This window comes from Bombus pascuorum, chromosome 1, assembly GCF_905332965.1.
Source record: "Bombus pascuorum chromosome 1, iyBomPasc1.1, whole genome shotgun sequence".
In the NCBI taxonomy this organism is placed as follows: Eukaryota; Metazoa; Arthropoda; class Insecta; order Hymenoptera; family Apidae; genus Bombus; species Bombus pascuorum.
Genome location: NC_083488.1, coordinates 13,906,326 through 13,927,451, shown reverse-complemented (window position 1 = coordinate 13,927,451; position 21,126 = coordinate 13,906,326). Strand labels below are relative to the sequence as shown.

The 21,126-nt window shown below is 40.5% G+C and overlaps 1 protein-coding gene across 5 annotated transcripts in view; it reads right to left on the bottom strand.

The window, feature by feature from the left end:
- LOC132905373 (transcriptional regulator ovo) overlaps positions 1-21,126 on the bottom strand; it is a 24,324-nt gene extending 3,198 nt beyond the window's left edge. For 2 of the 5 annotated variants that reach the window (XM_060956600.1, XM_060956641.1), the window contains exons 1-10: positions 20,853-21,126; positions 20,426-20,743; positions 5,502-5,920; positions 4,523-4,994; positions 3,606-4,158; positions 3,008-3,342; positions 2,607-2,836; positions 1,783-1,920; positions 1,262-1,561; positions 244-402 (exon numbers count right to left, since the gene is read on the bottom strand). In XM_060956600.1, coding sequence (XP_060812583.1) covers positions 244-402; positions 1,262-1,561; positions 1,783-1,920; positions 2,607-2,836; positions 3,008-3,342; positions 3,606-4,158; positions 4,523-4,994; positions 5,502-5,920; positions 20,426-20,558 — 2,739 coding nt within the window. In that variant the 5' untranslated portion in view covers positions 20,559-20,743; positions 20,853-21,126. The remainder of the gene's footprint in view (positions 1-243; positions 403-1,261; positions 1,562-1,782; positions 1,921-2,606; positions 2,837-3,007; positions 3,343-3,605; positions 4,159-4,522; positions 4,995-5,501; positions 5,921-20,425; positions 20,744-20,852) is intronic. The other 3 variants (XM_060956620.1, XM_060956610.1, XM_060956631.1) reach the window with 3 other exon arrangements.

The following is a 21,126-nucleotide window of genomic DNA, read 5'->3' as shown; positions in this document are numbered from 1 at the left end:
TTAACGTTTACTATTTTGATCAGGTTTGCATTTCTTCCCACCCTTCCCTGCCTATCTATCTAACTTTGCAATTTCAAACATTATTTCTTTTTTTTGTCTACCAAGGAACGGAGAAACACACGGTGCAAAGTTAAACAATTACCGATCACGTTCTCGTTACCTCTTATTATTGTTTCTTTTTCCATTACTTATATGACATTTTAAACAATTATACTGTACTCTAATTGGAGTCTATCTGCGCACCTGGAGCAACATGTTGGCAAAATTGCTGTTGGTAAATTTAAAATGCCGCTTATCATAGAACTTCAACAAGGCCGGGCTGTATGGGTGTTTATCTTTCAGATGTAGGTAATGGACCTCCGGCTCCTGCGTCGTGTGACCGCATTCTTCGCATACGTATACCTGAATGAAACGAACAGAAATAAAGGCATTAATTAATATCCATTTAATCTTACAATCTTATATTCAGAAATTGGTTTTGTTAAATATTGTCGATATAATATAATTTAATCCGGGCATACGAACATTTTATATGCACGTATGTAAATTGTTTTCATACTTTTATTACCAGATTTTTCGAAATTCGTCGCAATGATTGTAAACGATCAGTTAGAACACTTAAAATATATCGTCGCCTTCTTATGTGCTTCTGGTTATTCTCTTTGATAAAAGCTCAAGCTATATTAATTGTAAAACTTTCAAAACTGTTGAAGTAATTATTTCTAGGAAAACTCTACATCTTTTCTTTTGTATACCCGTTACCAAAATATCGCCGTTACGAAGAAAATAGAATATAGCGAAGCAAAACTAAAATCAAACAATGGAAAGGTCTATATTATTGTGGCTATGAATATGAATGTTGTTTTGAGTTACAAGGTCTAGAAACAAAACAAAATATAATTAGACTAACTATTACTGTTTCTTGTAACTTTCAGCTACAGTTACACATCAAGGTTAATTTTTTTGGTAATGTCCTTTGCTGTAAATGTATTAAAGAGCTCCCTATCGCTCTCAATTGTAATCTAACACTGTTAGAGTGAGGATTTGGATCAGCACACACTATATCTGTACTTATTTATACTTATACATACTTCGATATATATTTTTACTACAAATTCAACCACGCCTTTCTCTATTAGATAGCGTCAAGAGAAACTATTTTTTTATAATTATGTCAAGTGACTTACTATTATACAAGATCGTAGTGACTCAGAAAAAGATAGAAGATATTGTTACATGTTGATTGAATTTTGAACTTTACCTTTGTGCGACGTTCCTTATATGCGTATTGATGTTGAACACCGTGTACCTTAAGGCAGTGACTTTCCAGAGAGCACCTTTGCGTAAAGCTCTTTTCGCAGAGATTACACTTGTACGGACGAACACCGGTGTGTGTCCTGGTGTGCCTCTTCAAATCGAACGTGTCATTGAAACCCTTGCCACAGAATGTGCATAAATAACGTTTTACGTCGCTGTGGCATTTCATGTGGCGATTCAACAGTCTTTGCAAGCTGAAATTCTTGGTGCACACGCGACACGTGAAACGATTCGGATCGTCATCCTGAAAATCAACGAATTTTCTTCATTTATTAAAAATATTCATCGCGTCCTTGGGCATGTTGCGAAGCATATATCAATCGCATGAAATATGTAATAACGACAAAACTGGAACGGTAATCAGAAACTGGGATCTAGGTGTGTGAAGTACTAAAAATGAGAAATGCAAATCTTAATAAAATATGCGATATATGGTGAAGAAAAACATCAAAGAATGACGTTTACCTTGCCAGGCGGAGGTCGAGCTGCTCTCTCTTCCTCGCGAGTAGCCGCAGCCTGTCTCTGACCCTCGATCGCCAGAGGATTTTTAATTCCGTGGCCGCCGTTTACGAACTCCAATTGGCAGTCACCAGGAAGTCCAAGCTGTAACAAAATCACGATTAGTTTTATCTATTAACCCATCTAATCTATTATTTTGTAACTCAATCGGTAACGGATGAAGCACTCTATTTGATTGGCATTGCATAATTGTGCTATCGCGCAAACTTTGATGCGTTTGAATTGAACGAAGCCAAATATTCTACAAAAAAGTATCGTTTGGAAGCTTTCATCATTTATATGGCAGTGTTTAAGCATTTTTGGAATATACAGGCGTAGATCTGTTCCTCGCTAGTTTTCATAGAATAGCGTCCTGCGTTTATTATAAAAAGTTATATCTTTTCAAGCCATAAAAATTGTATCATGACAAAGAATTCAATTAATTGTGAAACTAATGAGATGATACACTTAATGTAAATACACGTGGTTGACTTCAAGAATGAGAATAAGGAAGGAAGCAAGGAGGAGGAAAAGAAGGAAGAGAGTAGTAAAAATAAGAAAGAGGGTAATAAGAAAGCTGAAATATAAGATACTAAGGAGAGTAAGGAGAGTAAGGAGAGTAAGAAGAGTAAGGAGAGAAGGGACAGAAAGGAGAAGAAGGAGAGTAAGGAGAGATAGAAAATGCAGGCTTTCGTCAGCAACAAGGCCATACAGATAATAGATACTCTTATCCGTATTCAAGTTCGTAAACAAGAAATATGCTTTTGCCTGGATCAATTTCGGGTGCTTACCCTTTGCTGCAGTACACCGACCCGTTGCGTCAGTGGTGGTTCTCCGACAGGACCAGTCGGTTGCACGGTATTTACCGATGCAGAGGGCACCGTAGTCGTCGGACTTGGTGCATGTTCCATCAAAGCACAGGATGGCGATGTGCTGGTCGAGGCGGCGTCCAAAGAACAGCTAGCTGCTCCTGGGCTTGGTAAGCTCCCACCAACGCTACTACCAGAATCTAATTCCAAACCTAACAACGATAGTATCAAACGCTTAACTTTATCTTTGAATACATTACAGTAAAGCTATGGTTACGATAGATGTAGATTTTTTATTTTATCGTTAGATATTTTGAGTGTAGAATATTTGTACAAGCTGTTTTACGAAGAATGAAAGGGAAAGAGGCGATATGAACACTAACCGCTACCGGTAAAACTTAATCCTGGACTCAACAGTCCTTGGTGTTGCTGTTGATGAGGAGAGGTCGTCGTGGCTTGCTGCTGCTGCTGCGGTGGCGGTTGCTGCTGCTGATGCTGCTGGTGTTGTTGGTGTTGGTGTTGATGTTGGTGTTGTTGCAACTGCACCTGTATCTGTAGCTGTTGCAACTGCGGTTCCGATTGGTGTTGGTGGTTCTGATTAATGTGAAGCGCGAGCTCCGGGCGTTCTTTGGAAATGGGCTGATAACTTGACTCTGTTGTAGCGTAGGTCAGCCCTAATTTCGAACTGAAATGTTGAGGAACTGCTGTGTAGCTGCTCCTAAACAGAGATGGTTGTTTGTTTGTATTATTTTACGACGGTCGACGAACAACTTTCGTGTGCATCTCATTTGGTTCCCCGGAATCCTTTTTAATAATGCGAATTTTACACCTTTCTCTTACGATTCAATGTCCAGTTCAAAGAGCAGTCTCGATTTCCAATGCAACGGAACACGTGACATTCACAAACGTTCGAGAGGCGTATCGCGTGCGAACATCGAAAGCAACTCGATTCCGAGTAAAGGATTGTTCACGAGTACTTACCTCGACGCGTCGAAGCCTCTGGTTAAGGCCATGCTGTGCTCTGGGAAAGGATCGACGCTCGGTTCTACGGGAGTGGTCATTTGCCCGCCGTCCTGGCCCTGGATTCCACTTCCAGCCGAAGCTGGCGAGTGCAAAGATTCTTCCAGAAGATCGTTGCTACCATCCTCAGCTGGCAGCCTTGGTAGGAACAGATCGGCAGCATCGCTCAGACTCTCAAGTAAAGCGGTATGATCCGAGGCTGAGTTGAAGGACAAGGTAGCGGTTAATTGAAGAGGATCTACAACGGCGCCCGTCACCATGTCTACCATCATTCCTGTGTCGGTCATATCATAGGTGCCATAATGTCCCGACAGCAAATCGTTTGTTTGTATCCTGTATGGGGACAGATCTTCCTCCTCTTTCAGTGTCAAACCATAAGATGCGCACACATTCTGTAGAAGAGAGTATTGCTTGCCCTCTTGAGCATTATATTGAGAATGCTGTGAGTTCATTTCTTGCTGTCCTGCGTCGCAATCCATTCCTACCGCCGGTGATGGTGTTAGATATCCGTTTCCTGAGACAATCATTTTATTCGTATATTAGTAATTGACTTATAGTATAGTATAGCATATTTATAGATTAGTAATACACTGCGAATATTTGTGTATTCATAGTTTTATGGATACGACTAAAGAAATTATACCTAAGCGAAGATTTATATCATCTACTAGTTATTATACATAAGGAACGAATATTTCGTTTTGGATATTTTATATATTATACAGTGACTAGAAAAAAATTTGTATATATCCTTATTTTTTAATGTATCATGTTTTTGAAGTCATATGAAAATATTACTAATTAATCAGTATGTAAATATATAATAAATACAATAACACTTATCCAGATATCTTTGTAGCCATTATTAGCTATCATACCTTGAGTACTGTTGTACTGATTTGCGAAATTTGCCAGATTATTCCCGCCCTTGAGGGACTCGTAGAAGGGAGGTAAAGAGCCAGTGGGTGGCGAACTCGGTCCGTAATTTCCGCGACCGTTTCCACCGGGATTCATTCCACCCCCTGCACCTCCGCCTACAGCTCCACCGCCTCCACTACCACCTGTGACTGCTCCGCCTCCGCAGTAGCTACCACTTCCGCCTGAATTCGAAGAAGAGGAACTACCAGAGTTGCTAGACCCGTTGCTAGAACCGGAACTCCCGCTGCTACCAGAAGTTGAAGATCTTCCGTGACCTGCTGCTGCGTGAACTACCTGAGGACCAGATAATCTCATAGCCAGAAGAGGCCTGGCAATTGAATTACCGATCGCGCGCGATACTTTCGCACCTTCGCGACCTCGCTCGTCGTCCTCTTCCTTTCTCTTCGGCACAGCATAATCGATTGGCTGTTCCTGCAAAAAATAAGTCCTCTGTGTTAGCTGTCACGATAGATTTTCGCAGGTAGTTGCACCAAAATTAATTAGTATATGTATGCATGAGATAGATGGAAAGGAACATTATTCATTCCGCTTCTTTGGATAATAAACAAGTAATTATTTAAAGATGCATATAACCAACACCTTCTACATCATTTTAGCTATTTTCGGTCGAGTTATGACATTTTGTTTTTTTGTATTTGTTTGTGAATATGGAAAGCTCGTTATAAATGTATGTATAAATTTTCTTGATATCACTGAAAATTGACTATTTCATAGATATGATATAGCTTATATCATTGCATTACACACATAACACCATTACATTACACACGTAACACAATAGAAAAGCAATCGTTGTATAGAAGAGTATAGAAGAGCGTGTTTGTTAACATAGGTTATAGTAGGATAGTATAACAGAAATTGAGGCGATTATTCAAGCAGTTTATAACCAAGAGTCCCAGTGATATGTGATGAAGATACCTGTTCCGGTTCGTGAACCTGTGGCACCTCAATCTTATCTTCCCTCCTAGACGTTGACTGACCTTGTGAAGGCACCCTTTGAATGACCGACACTCTAGTCGGTGGTTCAACTCTTGGTGTTTTTGGAGGAGTGTCGGGTCTGGGCAACACCAGCTTCTCCGATTTCGAGAGAAATTGAGTAGCATCGCTAGAGGAGGGAACGATCGGTGGGCTGCTATATTCTTTACGTTCCGCCCTAGTCAATACGTGTCCTCTGCTCCCGTATGGTACGTCTCCGCCGAGAATACTCGAAATGAATCGACGCGGGGGTGTATCGGTTGGAGTACTCGATTGCCATTGTGGCGGCGGAGAAGAAGCTGGACTGCTGCTGCGTAATGATTCCGGGGTCGTTGCTCGATCATCGTCTGTTTTCTCGCGATCTGTATCGTTCAATTTAATATTCTTATGTTTACATAATATTCCCGTACTGAGAATGTTTTTTGTTGCGACCGTGTTATGTTTGGATTATTGGATTATTCTTCGTGTATTTGGAGTATGTTAATTAACAATTAAAAGTATGATATGAAGCTTTAGCTCTAAGAGCCGATTTTTCTTGTTTTAAACATTCATAACAAATTCATTCGTAGTAAGTTGATCGTCGTTGGGAGAGAAGATGATTAAAATTCACAAATTTAGTTCGGCTCAGTTGGCGACAAAATTTTAATGCTTGATGCGTCTGGAATAAGTAATGAGCATACGGTTATAATATGGGCCCTCGTCGTGGAGCCAGGATGGTTGAATTTACGAGCAACCTTGAGGGGGTTCGTAGGTACCGTATGCTATACTCTCTTTCCGCGCGTCCTTCACGCACCGCTTCGTAATTCGTCCTCGAGCAGCAACGTTGTTTCGCACACGATTTAACCCAAGCCACCATTAAAACTCATTCGAAAAACCGCTTCTTTCATGAACGGTGACGAGCATTAGATCTTATTAACCGTTTAACACGTTGTGTCTGTTCCGTGAGACGGCATGCATTGCGGGTGGGTCACACGAGTCTATTCCGGCGTGCATCCACGGTGGGTTACACTTGTATTTCATACAATAGTACAAAATAGGTTTATCTTATTTTATCTCAACATTGTAAAAGATAAAAGATACGAAGAAAGAATGAACTGTACGAAAACTTGTACGGGAAAAGATTGGAAAAATTCAATGCTCGAGGAGAAATGTATGAAGAGAGAAGCACGCTACAACGTATTTGCAATACGACTTTCGTATTACTTACAAAGTTTACATAGCAATTGGTAAGACTACGATAGACGTTGAAAGTCGATCGATTCGAAATTTACTGGTTTACGCTATTTCTACCAATGACTACAATCTATTTCGCCTTACGGTTATGTTTTCCACATACGCTACCTTGTTCAAGCTCGCGTTACAGCTACACGCGTTACCCGATCGAACGACGCTCTTGAATATAAAATAACGATAACCTTGCGAGTACAAGTAAAGCGAGCAAGCTACGCGATTGCAACGGCGTGCAACTTTCCATCGTTCGACAATGATATTTACGGCGGACAAACGCGAACAGGAGGAGCGCCCTTCAAGGACAGTCTGAGAGGCAATTACACGCAGTCTCGGATCGCTTGATCGGTCGGGCCGGGGCTGAGGCATCTGGCCGTAGAGTCGCATTCGTAATTTCTCTCTATTACCGGGATCCGCTTGGGTCTGCGTTCTCTTGACTTTGACACCGACTGTGTTTCGCGAATGGAGCACGAGGACATCGTGTCGGCCGACGAAGCCATTCGAGCGGAAACCAGGAAACCAGTCGCGAGGACACGCTACTTTTTGCGAGCACGTGCGCGTCGTCTATATGGGGCCAGCGACGGGGAAAGCCTTTTCCGCTCTGCGTTTTTTTTTTAATTTTGATCGCGCTTTCGACTATCGATTCGAACACGGAAAAAATTTCTTCTCGCTTACGACTGACAATCGTAGTGATGTGAGTCGTACTTTGCCTTTATTATAATACAAATCTCGTTGTATCTTTTCATATCGTAGAAATGTAACACGGCGGAGAACAAAGGTAGAAGTTAATTAAATACAAAATGAAATGGACGATTTAAAAACTGAAATACCACGACCGAATCGAAATGCTCGAAGAGCTATCCACATATCTCGTAATAGGTGAGGATTTCTCGGGAAAAAAGAAAACTCGGGAAAGGAACCCTCTTTTCTCGGTTAATCACCAAAGAATATCAAGGTAATAAATACTAATAGACTGCTATCAATCAGAACCGATCTTCGATATTTCCATACAGTACATGGCACCTGTCATCATCATTAGGATTTCAAACGTCCTTCGTTCCAGCGCTACCAGCAGCGATCGTGACAGCTCCGTCCCTCGGGCGAAACGCGTTTCTACGAGCGGAGATTTCATGGTTCTATAGAGACGGTGGGTCAAACGTTTAGAGAATGCTTCTAACGACGCGTCTTTACGCAAGCGGTTGCGTCACACCTCCAAGTCGAAGGTAACAACGGGTCCGCGGTAGAGAGGAACCAAAATGGCGGGTTCTGTTCGCGGTTGAGCAACCTTCAAACAGAATCGGCCCGTGTACGTGAGATCCTCCGACCAAATCCCTCGAACAGGTCCGGGGCCGTGCTATAAATACCTGCGCGAGCTTCGTGACCGGCGTACCGATCTTTTTCTTCCAGTCGCGTCTTCCCTCCTCCAAGGAATTCTCTATCCTTCTCATTCCCTCCTTCTACTCTTCCGTCTGGACAGAGAGGAAGAAAGGGAGGCCATGAGAGAGCGAGAAGAAGAAACAAGAACCGGTACTTCGAGTCTGCTTCGGCAGGAACGAGCAGCTCCCTGCCGAGAGACTAGCGATGCCCATTCGATTCTCCGCGTTGCGAGTTTTCGAGCAATTTAGCTGTACCGAGGATCCAGTCGTCTCGAGTCCTTATCGAGAGTCGAGGATCGAAGAAAGAGAGAGAGAGAGAGAGAGAGAGAGAGAGAGAGAAGGAGAAAAAGAGAGAATGAGGGGGGAGACCTGACCGGTTGGGAGTCTTGAAAGACCGAACGGTCTCTCGGTGAACGAGAAAGATCTGATAGCTGTTCAAGCCTTGACCGTACGCAACACCCTCGTAACGTTCGTTCTATATTAAACTAACGTTCTCTATATGTCTCTCTACCATGTAAGTAAGTATGATAAAGTCGCACAAATCTATGCAAGTATCCAATTTTAAACGATCGAAATCTAACGCGAAACTCGCGTTATGCTCGTTCTATCACAGAAAGATTATTTCGTCGTGTAGTTCGTATAAGGTAGTGTTGTGGTACGTGTCAAATAATATATTAGTAAACCGTGTAACAGGTCACAACATTAAAACGAGTACTTTTCAAGTTTTATCACAGTCAGAAAAGATCCTTTGGGTTTTATAGATTCTATCATTCCCGTGAGAAATAAAACACATTTATAATCGAGAAGATCAAAACCGACCTAATCACCATTGATTCGTCTTTCCTCCCTTTTAATCTCTCAATTATAGGAAACTTCTGAGCTAAATCTCACGAAAGTACTGGATTACGACCGATGTCGCTGCTGTCATCAGAGATGGCTGTGTCACGAAGAAGACGAAGCGACAGTCAACGAGGAGCAAGTGCATCGTAGAAGAGTTGAAATCAACGTTAGAAGATCGCGTGACATTGAGTATGCGTCATTGTAAACGGCATTGCGCGCGGACCCGCGCGGTTTACGATATCGTCGCTTAATCTCCTACTATAAATTCCGATTCCCGTCCCGCTGGTGATTTTGTCGCGTAGTTGACGGGTTTTCCTCGTTACAGAAGCCAGAAGATACAACAGAGATACTATGATAATAATGCTTTAGCTTGAGCCAGCGCACCGCATAGACAGTTCCATTTTAAATGAGGCTCCGCGAACTCGATCGCTATAAAGATATGGTCCAAGGCGAGCGAGAACGTTCGACCGAGCCTCACGGTGCTCAACGTTAAAAAGTAACGGGTTGAAGAGTCTCCGATGACGAACGCAATGACGTCGCGTTTGCTTTTTTCCTCCGGTCGTTTATCTATCACCATTTAATGACTCGCATTTTAGTTCTTCGGTTCGCGCTGTCGTAGCGAAAAATACAACGTCTTGAGCGTTAGTAGTTGCATCGTGTCTTTAAACCGTAGCCTACGTTTGAAATACGACGAAACAGGACTGTACAGTCTTCTCTTAAAAAACGACGAAAATGTAAAGCTATTTTATCTTTTTCCGATTCAAAGGCTTGAGGCAACGAAGAGATGGCTCCAACGTTTCAATAACATTTATCATAGACGAACAGAAGTAAATAGATTTCATGATTGTGCAGATGTTACTACTAATATTGAAGAATTTATATCAAATTGGAATACCAAGAAGGAAAATTACTAGAAGATGAAGTTATATTCCTGCAGCAATTCCTTCTATCGTCAACAATATCTATATATCACATTATCATTGATTCTAGCATTACGAGGATTATATAGAAAAATTCTACAACATCTATGTATATATATATATATCTAAGATCTGAAGAGGAAGAGAACGACTGTTCTTCGTCGAAACCCTATAGGAATCATACGTACACGAAGTTCATGATCAGAGAGAAAAAGAGGCAGATTGGATATTCTGGCGGGAGAAGCTTCTGTCTTGTCAGCCATTGGCCTGGCGGCAGCTTCGTGGCTGGTTGTTGTCTGCTCGATCGAACACCTCGACTTAGTCGACCTACTTACGCTCCGACCACTCCCTTAAATCCTTTTTTTTCTCCAGTTTTTCCTTTCCTTTCCTTTTGGCTACCCGCGGTGCTACGAACCTTCACCGCTTACACGCCATCGTTTATCGTTTATTCGCGTTCACGCGGATACACAGACGGCCCAAACAATGCGCCAATTTTGTCTTTCTCTGTTTGATCTTTTGCTTCGGTACTTTCCTACCATTCCAACCAACTGGTGCGTTTGTGTCTCGAAAGCGTACCATTAAAGGTTTGTAATCGATTCACAGTGCAAATTTTGCATTACTCCCAGGTTCGTTCGGGATGACTGCTAGATTCGCTTTATCAGTCGCGAATCTGACTATTGCAATGAACCAGAAGTAATTACATTGGAAGAAACCATTGTCCTACTACGTCGAGCCGATCTATTTTTACATTCAAAACTAGGTTTTAGTTTCTCTGCACTGCTACAAAACTTGTAGCGTGTTTTGGAATTTTAATTGAGAGAAGGAGAGCGTCCAATGAAATCACTTTATTCCTTCCTTCGGGGAAAATAATTTTCGAGCTTATGATTTTGATGCTCGCTCCTGAGTGATTTGATCAAAATTAAATCCATTCAACGAAAAATAACATGTACAGCATGGTGTGGCTATTTTAACTTGTAAATAGCAACGTTTGTAATATGTATGTATATATATGTCAAGCTTTGTCCAATCGAACGATAGAGAATTTGATCAAAGATACAAATAACAATAATTGCTCACTTCAGATAACTATGGATAAGATAACTAGGACTATCACAATTACATAAATTCGTGGAGTGTATAAATAATCCAGGTCATGTTTATGGGGGATTAAAATGGGGAAAAAATCAAATGGAAAAATCAGATCCAAACGCAACGACAGTAAACTCATGCTCAACACACGTACACGAGGAATAAGGTGTGACTACTGCAAAGAATGCGCATCACCAATAATAATGTGATCGAGACTGTTCCGATACGACACTTGCATCGAATCAATCTCAGTTGGTCATCACAATGATCAAGGGATAAAGCGAGTATCGTTCTTAACCCTTTGCGGATGGGTCCGCTCGACGAGCGAGCTGTGGACGGTACTGGCGCGCGCAGTTGAGAAAATATATACGCTGAACGATTGCGTTATTCATTGTTGAAACTTGTATTATTTTCTTTAAAATTTAGTTCATTACTGTCACTATTTCTGTTGTGTATTCTTGTTGAACGGAGTTCATTTTCACTGTCTATAAAATAATATTTGTCATCACTACTATCATTATTGAACATGTGCTTTTTGGATTTTTTAAGCATCGTGTATAAGGTATTATAAAAAATATATAAATATATAAAAAGCTTGCTGATTCGTCTGGTAATGCCATTGAAAGACTGAAATTCGTCTTGACTCGACCATCATCCTACATCCCGAGTTTACGTTAAACAGAAGATAAGATTTCTAAAGATCTATAGTTTTCTTTCATCAAAAAGTTATTACTGTTTAGTTTACTATACCTATGCGTAAATACGTATAAGATTATCGCTCAGAAAAATAGAAGTACGCCAGACACCTTAAAATAAGTACTCGGAACTGTGAACAGATATGTGCGGTTATATGCCGACACTCATCTGCCAAGGATTAATTATTATTATAATTAAGAGCCGCGTAAAATGCAATATTTCGTGTATCCTTTTTATTCGTAATAATTGCGGAGCCCATAAAAATCTTCCATAATTAACACAGGGATTAGTGTTAATTATGGAAGCTCAGCATATTTTATGGATCACGTGTCGTATCATTAAGAAGACCCTATTTTGAAAGTTTTTCTGGCGCATCGTTTAAAGTTAAACGATGTTACGCATTAAAATCATATTAACTGGCTTTGAAAAGTATCTGCACTTAAAATATATAGGAAAAATATGTAAAACGTTCTAATATTCGTAATCTGGTGGCCGGGAAACGAAACTGGACCCCCAATTAGTTAAGGTGAACCCGCAAAAAAAAAAAAGCGGCAACTCCAAGATGGAGCTCCTTTGTTTAAGAATTCTTCTCGAGAAATGCGCGCGTTGTCTGACAATTGTTCAAAGAACGTGTCAGTGATAGATCAGCTAAACAAATAAGAGTAGATAGATAAGCAAATTTTATATGCAGTATATCCGACGCCTGGAGAGTCTGGAAAAAAATGTTGATTATTTATTAACGTCTTATATATGTATATATCGTGGAATTGTGGAAATGTCAGCCAAGTCACGTTGACAGCTTCGAGATTGCGAGCAGCGTCTAGAATTTCCAGAAACTCATACAATTCAAATAAGTCCAATATACTATGTATAAGTCATGGTATTTTATTGTCACGCTTGTTCCCTCCATCGTATAATTTTACAAGTTTGGATCTCGATTAATCTATATGTGTTCCTAATAACTATTAGGAAGATCGATAACTTACTGTAATTCTTATGGTATATATATATATACACATAATATTCAAAACTCGAATTATATGGGAGAAAATTTTATGAAATAATTATCAATTTTCCACAGTTGAACATTTTAAAAACAAAATCAATGACGGCGGCCCTTATTTTTCAACGAACGGAGCGCCTTATCGAACGTGCGTATATTTCGATATTATGTGTCTAATCCCCCGCAAAGAATCGGTTCCGTTGGCTTAAACTTCGCGAAGTAACTGACAAGGCGTGAAAAGAAGAGTCTAGAGAGGAGAGTCGGTGTGACAGAGGAGGCTAGCTGCACCGTATCTGCGTAGCATTTGCGTAGCGGTACTGTGCGTGGGTCGAAGCATCGCGAACAGCAAGGTGACACTGTACACGCAGCTACACGGTTACCTTACGTAATGGAACCGTGCACGCTGTCCCTCCTCCTGTTGTCCGTTAATTCTTCTCTGACTGTGGCCTCTCTTCTTCTAACGCGACTCTTCTCTCGCGAACAACGTCTTTCTAGAGACGCGCAACGGAAGATCAAGGCAGACTATCTTCCGTGGTTGGTCTCGTCGCTCGGTGAAAAGTTGCGACGAGAGATGCAACTACTACTGGACGCACAGGCAATTCTTTCGACAAAGCATCGAGGTCTCGCTACGCGTTGCGCTGTCGATGAGACCGATGAGACCGGTGAAATAATCTCGATGAAAAATTTGTATCGTTCGCTCGGCACATTTGACGTGGCATGACAATCTTACCGTAACGGTCATGCGTCACATACGAACTGACAAAGTGATAAATACGAAATATAAACATCAAATAAAAGTTTGATCTAGAGTCGTACAAAGTGCTAACGCCCGATGAAGGTTACAACGAATGTAATGTTTATATAGACACCAGAAACTTCATAGTTCCTTTATTTTTCAGTTAAATTATGCTTGTAATTCTGCTACGGCAATTCAAGTAATAAAATAATGAGAGTAAAACTTTGTTTATATGAACTTGTAAGATGGGCAGTTTATATCGATGGAGTTTATATCGTAGGGTCTAATCTAGTCTCTTTAATACCTATAATTTTTCGTGCAGTTGCTAGAAACTTATGTTCAAGTAAGTGGATTCAAGAGCGAACGCGTTTAATCGGTTATACTAAAAACTCACTCAAGTAAGTGATGTTCACATAACGAAATTTCATTATATTACGAAACGAAATCTTAGCTAATGCACGGTTAAACGAACTCCTGACCATTGAATCGTTGTTTGAACGTAAACTCTTATTATCTTCAAGGAGGGAAATTGGTGAACCTCTATTATCTATATACGCTGTTTATTTCAACGGGTTCAGATAGGTAAAAAGCTCTACTCAATGTTATAGGCTTGAACAGTGGAATTTTTAGCACAATATTTAGCACAATAATGCACTCCGTGTGCATTGAAAAAATGAAAAGATCCGATACCGTAAATCACAATTACAGATACAAACAGTCTAAAGAGTTTTTCCTATTTGCCGTGTTTCTTTCCTCTTTTTCTTTTTTTTTTTTTTGAGTCATTTTCCATTGATTAGAGCGTGATGAGCGTGGCGAACACAGAACGATGGAGAACGAGTAGAACGTGTTTTCGAGACCTACGCTGAGCCTTGACATTCGTTGCACATACGGAAACGTAATCAGCGCGTTCCACCTCTCGTTGCATTCTGCAGGAAACGCGCAGGAAAAACCGGTACGATACTGGCACACGATTAAACGAACGCGGACGGTAGTTCCAACACCAACGCGGAAAATTTTCCCCCCTTTTTCCTTCACTATTCTTTCCGTCACTATTTAGCGATGATTATGGCAAAATCGTGACCAACGAAGCCACGCTGCGAGTTCGCGTCTTTCGTATCGAATCTAATATTTTTGCATAAAATATTTGGCGAACATATTGACGATTCAAAATATTTTTTTATAGATTTTTTTATAATTTCGAAACATATTCTTCGTTGAAACATCTTTTTCGGGCACTCTAGGAGGATCTAGACAATCGATTATTCGAATATTTTGCGAGGAAATTTGAAAAGAGTCGGAAAGATTTGAAAGATCTGAAATCGCTCTAAATCTATTCAAGAGATGCATATAACACGGCGATTAAGCGATAAATCTCGTGATCAGATTCACTTAGATTTCTAATTTAGATTAACCGCAATTGAAGTTGCAACGATGATTAATGATACCTTCAGTTTTTCCCTTGCGAATGGCTACTTAAAAGTTTGTAAAGGGGCAGAAAAACTTTGAAAACCATGGATAGTAGCTGTTGCATTTTCATTCATGTTGTTTCATGTTTATCAGCTCGAATATTAGCTAGAATAATGATCTTTGAATAAGACGTTACGTATGCTGGTGTGCTCACGATGTCGGCAGATCGCGACCAAGTCGACGCGCCGCGGCTTCCTAATTACAGTGTTCGCCGAGCGTAATAACACGCGTCGCGAATGCAAGCCGATTCCTCTGACTCGTGGAGCTTTTTTCAATTGTGGATGGAAATGAACGGAGAAAAAAGAGAGATTCACGCTCGCCATTTTTTTCACCGATACACCTGCTTGCTTTTTGCGGTTTCTCATCGTTTTGTATCTTGCTTCAAAGAGACTGCAAGTGTTATATTAGCAGCGAACAATCGTTCAGATTCAAATTGACTGAATCATTGATTCGAAACAGTTTTAGTCTTCTAAAAAAAGAAGATATGGAACAGCCATACAAAATAAGAAAAAAGAAGAAGGAAAAGAAAAAAGAGATGAAGAAGATATTCGTTTAATACGAAAAAAAAAAAAAAAAATAAAGTGGAAACAGCATTGCGCGTAGATCGAAAACAAACGAAAGTGTTGGAGAAACTGGCTGGTTACAGGTGCAACGGTGCATCTGCCTTGAGAAAAAAATAAACCTCCAAGGAAGTTAAACATTATCTAAATGGTTGGAGAATGATCGCGAACTCGAAGAGAAAATCAGAGAAGGTGGTAACGCGCGTTCTTGCAAGGACTCGGTGGCGGTCGCAACAGATTTATCGAGCTGAGCGTTTTCTGCACTTGGCCCCTTTGCTTCGAAAGAATTTCGGTCACGGCCCTCTTGCGCCATTAGCCTCCGCTGCACGGTAGTCGTTAATACGGCTGTTTCTGTGCGGCGATCGTAGCTAAGTGTGCGTGCAACGTCTGTGAACAGGTGAGTCGCGCGTGTGTGTAGCAACCAGACGACGTAGCCAAGTTCTGTCTTCTACCTGCTTACACTGCTTTCGACCACGAGCTGAACCTGTTTTCCGCGCGGCCACAGATCCACGCTGTGTCGTTTCAAAGCCAACCCGATGTTCCTTATCGCGACACTTACCTCCGTCGTTAAATCATCCCCTCTTAAAATATCATTTAGCTGTCCTTCAATGATTTCTGTTCGTCATTCTGCTACCCGGTTTCGATTAATTAAAATATACGTACGCGATAACGCTTCAGTTCTTTACGAGATATTTTAGGTTTTTCATCGAAATAAACGAACGAAATGGACGCGTACACTATATGAGTGGTAGTATTTCGAGTAGTTAGAAAAGGCGAAGAGCTGATAGATTTCTCGCCCGGTTGTCATTGACATCGCTAGAGGAAACCCGTACCTTTGATACCCACATACCAGTACACGCACACGCGCGTGCCTCGAAATGCACGCACGATGAACACCGCGAGCGGTGCATTGTAATTCGTCACAATGACTGCACATCCTGGTGTACTAGTCTTTGGCACAGGTGCGCGATTACCCTACGTGTCAACGACAGCCGAACGTCGCCTCTGACTGGTGCGTTCGTCTAGTCGCACACCACTCTGCATACGCTAGCTTTGGAAAGCGACACGATTTTAAATGGTATATTTCGCGAATCTCGTTCAGTTTGGTGAAACAAAATTCATACGTTTCGTCGAAATTGTCCTCTGTTTCCCAACCTTCGGACAGTTGGTTAAATCATACCGATATATCTTTCGATTTACAATTCTACTTTAAGGGCAACGTTTTGTTATGCTCGTCGCCAGTATTCGTATTCATCGCGTCGAATTTAACACATTCCACGCACACAGTAATAGTACGGCAACTTGTGACGCGGTTTGCGGCTAACATCTAAATAGGATGCGTGTTCTAAACTGAATAAAACAATCGGTAGTAGTACCTATCTAACGTATTGACTCGAGACTTTTCGAACTAACACGAAACAAACTAAATTAACCTAATACCGCAGAACTCTGTTTATATATATACGTTGATTATTTCAAGGAAATAGTAACCGATCTGGTACTCGTATGGTTTGATTTTACTGGTTGAATCTATTTACCTGAATCTGAACAACTCCTATTATATGAATAAAACGTCATAACGAGTAAGGAGAATGGATGAAATCCAATGATATAAACTATTTGTCTTACAATCAGTTCATATAAAGCAACATTCATTGTAGTTTTGAGAAAGGAGCAAGAGATTTTCTTCGCTGAATATAAAAAAAGTTGCCAAAGCGTTGCTAAGAAATGAAGAAATTATCGAACTCGGTTCAATTTTAAATATGTAACTGCTCATTCATAAGCTGTATTCTTCGCGAGCGCTATTTCATTTATAGTCCATCTAGATTCCCCAACCGACGATAAATCTCAGCGCAAGCAGCAAAACGTTCGATAAGAATTCTGATTCAAGGAATGTGAGAGTTTGATTTTTCCCGGTCGCTTTTCTATTTACGACTTCGAACCGGCCACGTCCTTCTATCACTCCCTCTCCATCGACCCAGCACGAGATTCTAACACCGGTACGCGGAGCTCGCCTTGGCCGTCGTGGAATTACAGACATTGACGATCGACTCGTGAGCGTTCCCGTGCTCCGACGTTGCGCAATTCGCGCGAGAACCGTGCGAAACTTGAAAATTTTTATTGTAACGCGTTGCGTAATATCGTGTAACGCCTGCGTGACCAAATTGAACCGTAATAAGTGAAACGTACGTAAAAAAGAGCTACGTTCTCAATGAATGCTTCCTTCGTGCTTGAACCTGTTCCTTTTCTTTTTTTTTGTAGCCAATTACGCAAATTTCATTCGATATCTTTCGTCTATTCGCGTGTAACAGCTGAGAAGAAACAGAGACCAACGTCATTTTAAATGATATTTAATAAAATTATTTGAAATTTAATTTGTATCATTTCCTTTGATATTACTTATACTTTGATGTGAAACCAATTTCAGATTTTATATTTGAAGGATACGAATTAAAAGAATTTTGTATATCGATATAGAATGAATATTATTCGATCAATGAGATGATTATGATATGTCAGCGTACGCATGTTAAGTATACGGTTAAATTATGCTACGACGAAGCGCGTGAAAAGTATAGTGACGTCCCGCGTATGCGGGCATCGAAGTCTCCCGCTCGAACGTGGAAGTGGTTCGTCGAGCATAGAAATCTCTGCGCGATGCGTAAATATGAAGATACGCCTAGAAAAACTCTGCACGCGTTTTGCATACGCGTCGAGTGCTTTCATCGTCACGTCAACGCGTCAGACTATTCCAGCACAGATTGTCGTTCTGATAAATCATTGAATCTCATCTAACGGGTAGACGCAATAAATCTACTAGGTACGACGACTTTAGCTGTATTAATATTCAATGGTCTCTTTATCTTTAGCTATTAACGGTACATTGATGCCAGCTCGAAGGTGTAACGATTGCTCCGCATTATCAAGGATAAATCTTTGAGTCAACGTTTTACTATCCATATACAGTGCATTAAAATGAATTTTTTACGGCACAATTGAATTAAAGTTGAAAGAGAAAATGGATGTGTCGCTATCGAACTCTTACTGAGCGGCGCCGAATTAAGTCAAATTTTAGATTAATTGAATACGCGTCCGCGTTTCTACACCGGTCGATGTTATCTCGTCGATTTTTCGCGTTATTTCGCGAAATTAATGCCTTCGTCAAATGTACGGTAAACAAATTTACAATTGCACGAAGGACAGCACTCATTGCTAATAAACGTCGAATAATTTCGTCTGATTTATCGCGTAATAATAGAGAAACGCAAGTAAGAGTTTCTGTTGACAGCGAGTTCCTAGGACCTTATGAACTCTTTCGGTTATCGAAGGATAGTTGCGCTTATTTTGTTCCTTTGAGGATGGCAAATTTACGCGTTCTGAGTTTCGTACGTTTAATTGATATACGAGCTGCTTAATGAGTAACGTCGTCGGAAAGTAAATTTGCACCTGCGGCGCGTGATAATCGATACGAGGCCATCGACATCCAGCTCTCGAAACGACCGACCGTGTCCGTGATGCCAGAGAAAAAAGAAGGAGTGACGAAAAAGAGGAACCGGTTGGAGTCATTTTTCTAAACCAGTTTAGGACCAACTTCGTCGGTCTGTCTACTCACTATACCGTTGTAAAAGAACCACGTCAGGCTATCATCTCGCGCTATGCCACCGAATAGGCGCCCCAGGCTAAAAAGCCAATTAACCTGTCTTCCAATCAATTACATAACTGGAAATCAATATCGATATCGCACTTGAAATATTTAAAACACGAAATTTTATATATATATTTATAACACGTAAAAATTACGAACGTGACACGTGTACATTATTGATTTGTTTTGTTTGAAATAATGCTTGAGCGATTTAATAACACTGGTTTAGTACATGTATAGTTTTGCCGTGAAAATTTACTTACTTATTTAATTTAAAGTTCGTTGAAATGATATTGTGTACAGTGCGCGATAAATGTACATGTCGTCGTTTACGTATTACACCGTTCTTCGGTAATAACCGTTACAAAGAGTATGTTGTTGTTTGACAAGCGTTAAAACACGGATAAGATCGCTACGAAATCCATAATAATTAATCGGATCTTAGCTTCAGTTTCTTTTTTAAAGTGATGGATTATTTTTTATGATTACTATTGGTTTGATCATAAGATATATGACAATCATATGTTACTGAAAGAAAATGTTGTTCATTACATTTCGTACATAAATCGAATTAAGCTGAATAACTTTTAGATAAAGAAAGACAAACTGATAATTATCTTTCATATGAACTTGTAAACAGTTAAAAAAGGTGTTAGTTTTCGAAGTTTGATAGAGACGACCAACGGTGAAACAATAACGCGTTATACGAAATGCGAGATAATGATAGCGTTGCAAATCAAATTTGCAAACGTACTCCTAAATTGCAACGGCACCTGTGCGTCCGACTCGTTTGCACCTGCGGGGTTGCCCTAAAATATTCTCGGGCACGCATTTCTTTTTTTTCCCGAGAGAGCCGAGTATAAAAAAGTAGTCTAACCAAGTCGAAGAAAACCGAGAATTTTAATGAACTACCGAAACCGGCTTCGCAATCTTCTCGGCGGATCGACATTCATCACGACAGGGAGAAATTGTTATAATGTCTCGCGAGGTCATCGTCCAAATTTGCATCACGATCTCTATTACGAAAACATCGATCTGTCACAAAACTTAACAACTCAGAATGCATAGAAGATATATAGATACTTTATGAAATTTCGCAGCTGTGATGTATTAAAAAGATATATTCATGATAAAAATATTTTGGCACTCGTTTCTATTTCAAAAATTTGTATCTTTCATTATTAATTCGACGAATTTTGTATATGAAATTTGCTAAAACGAGTTTAATTTAGTTTCCCACTTGAAACGGAAACTGTACATTTCTCGGCATCAAGAGCAGTTAATTAAAATAAAGGAAGTTTACTTACACTGATGTTTATTCACAATGAGACTGAGAGGTTCGGCACCATTAGTCGATGAATTCTTTCCGGCGTGGTGTGCCTCTAATAGCCTCAATTGTTGTTGATGCAATCGATTCTTGATCAGGAAAATTTTCGGCATTCTGCTGAACCTTAGCGCATGTTAACGTGACACTTCACCCTAAGGCTTCAGGCACCATTCCCATGGTCGGCCGCAGTTGCGTTCTTCAAAGACATCAACCACACTCGTAATCACTTCTGGTATCTCTCGAAGTGTCTTCTCGTCTCTTAGGACGTGATTCTAGTGACGATCGGTAATCACTGATTCTGTTGAAAAAAACCGCAATATACGGCGGAGTGTTACACTTGGTTACAAAACGAAATTTCAAGTTTGCAGTGGTGTCAATGGTCCTAGTTGCGAGCTAGACGTACTTACACTTCTGATTAAAATCCACTTTGAGAAAAAGAAATATCTTGAATATTAACCAGCGAATTTTCGGATCACTTCGGTTCCCGCGATAGTCACTATTAACAATGATACACGCCAATCGCGAAGTCCAAGGATAGATTAGCCTCTCTGTTCTCGGTTAGTCCAAGGTAAAACTTCGTCTTTCTTTGTCGCGGATTTACAGTTATCTTCGACACGGAGCGCAGATTGAGCGAATACACTTGAACGGTTTAACTTCGATGATCAACTGAGACTTCGTTGC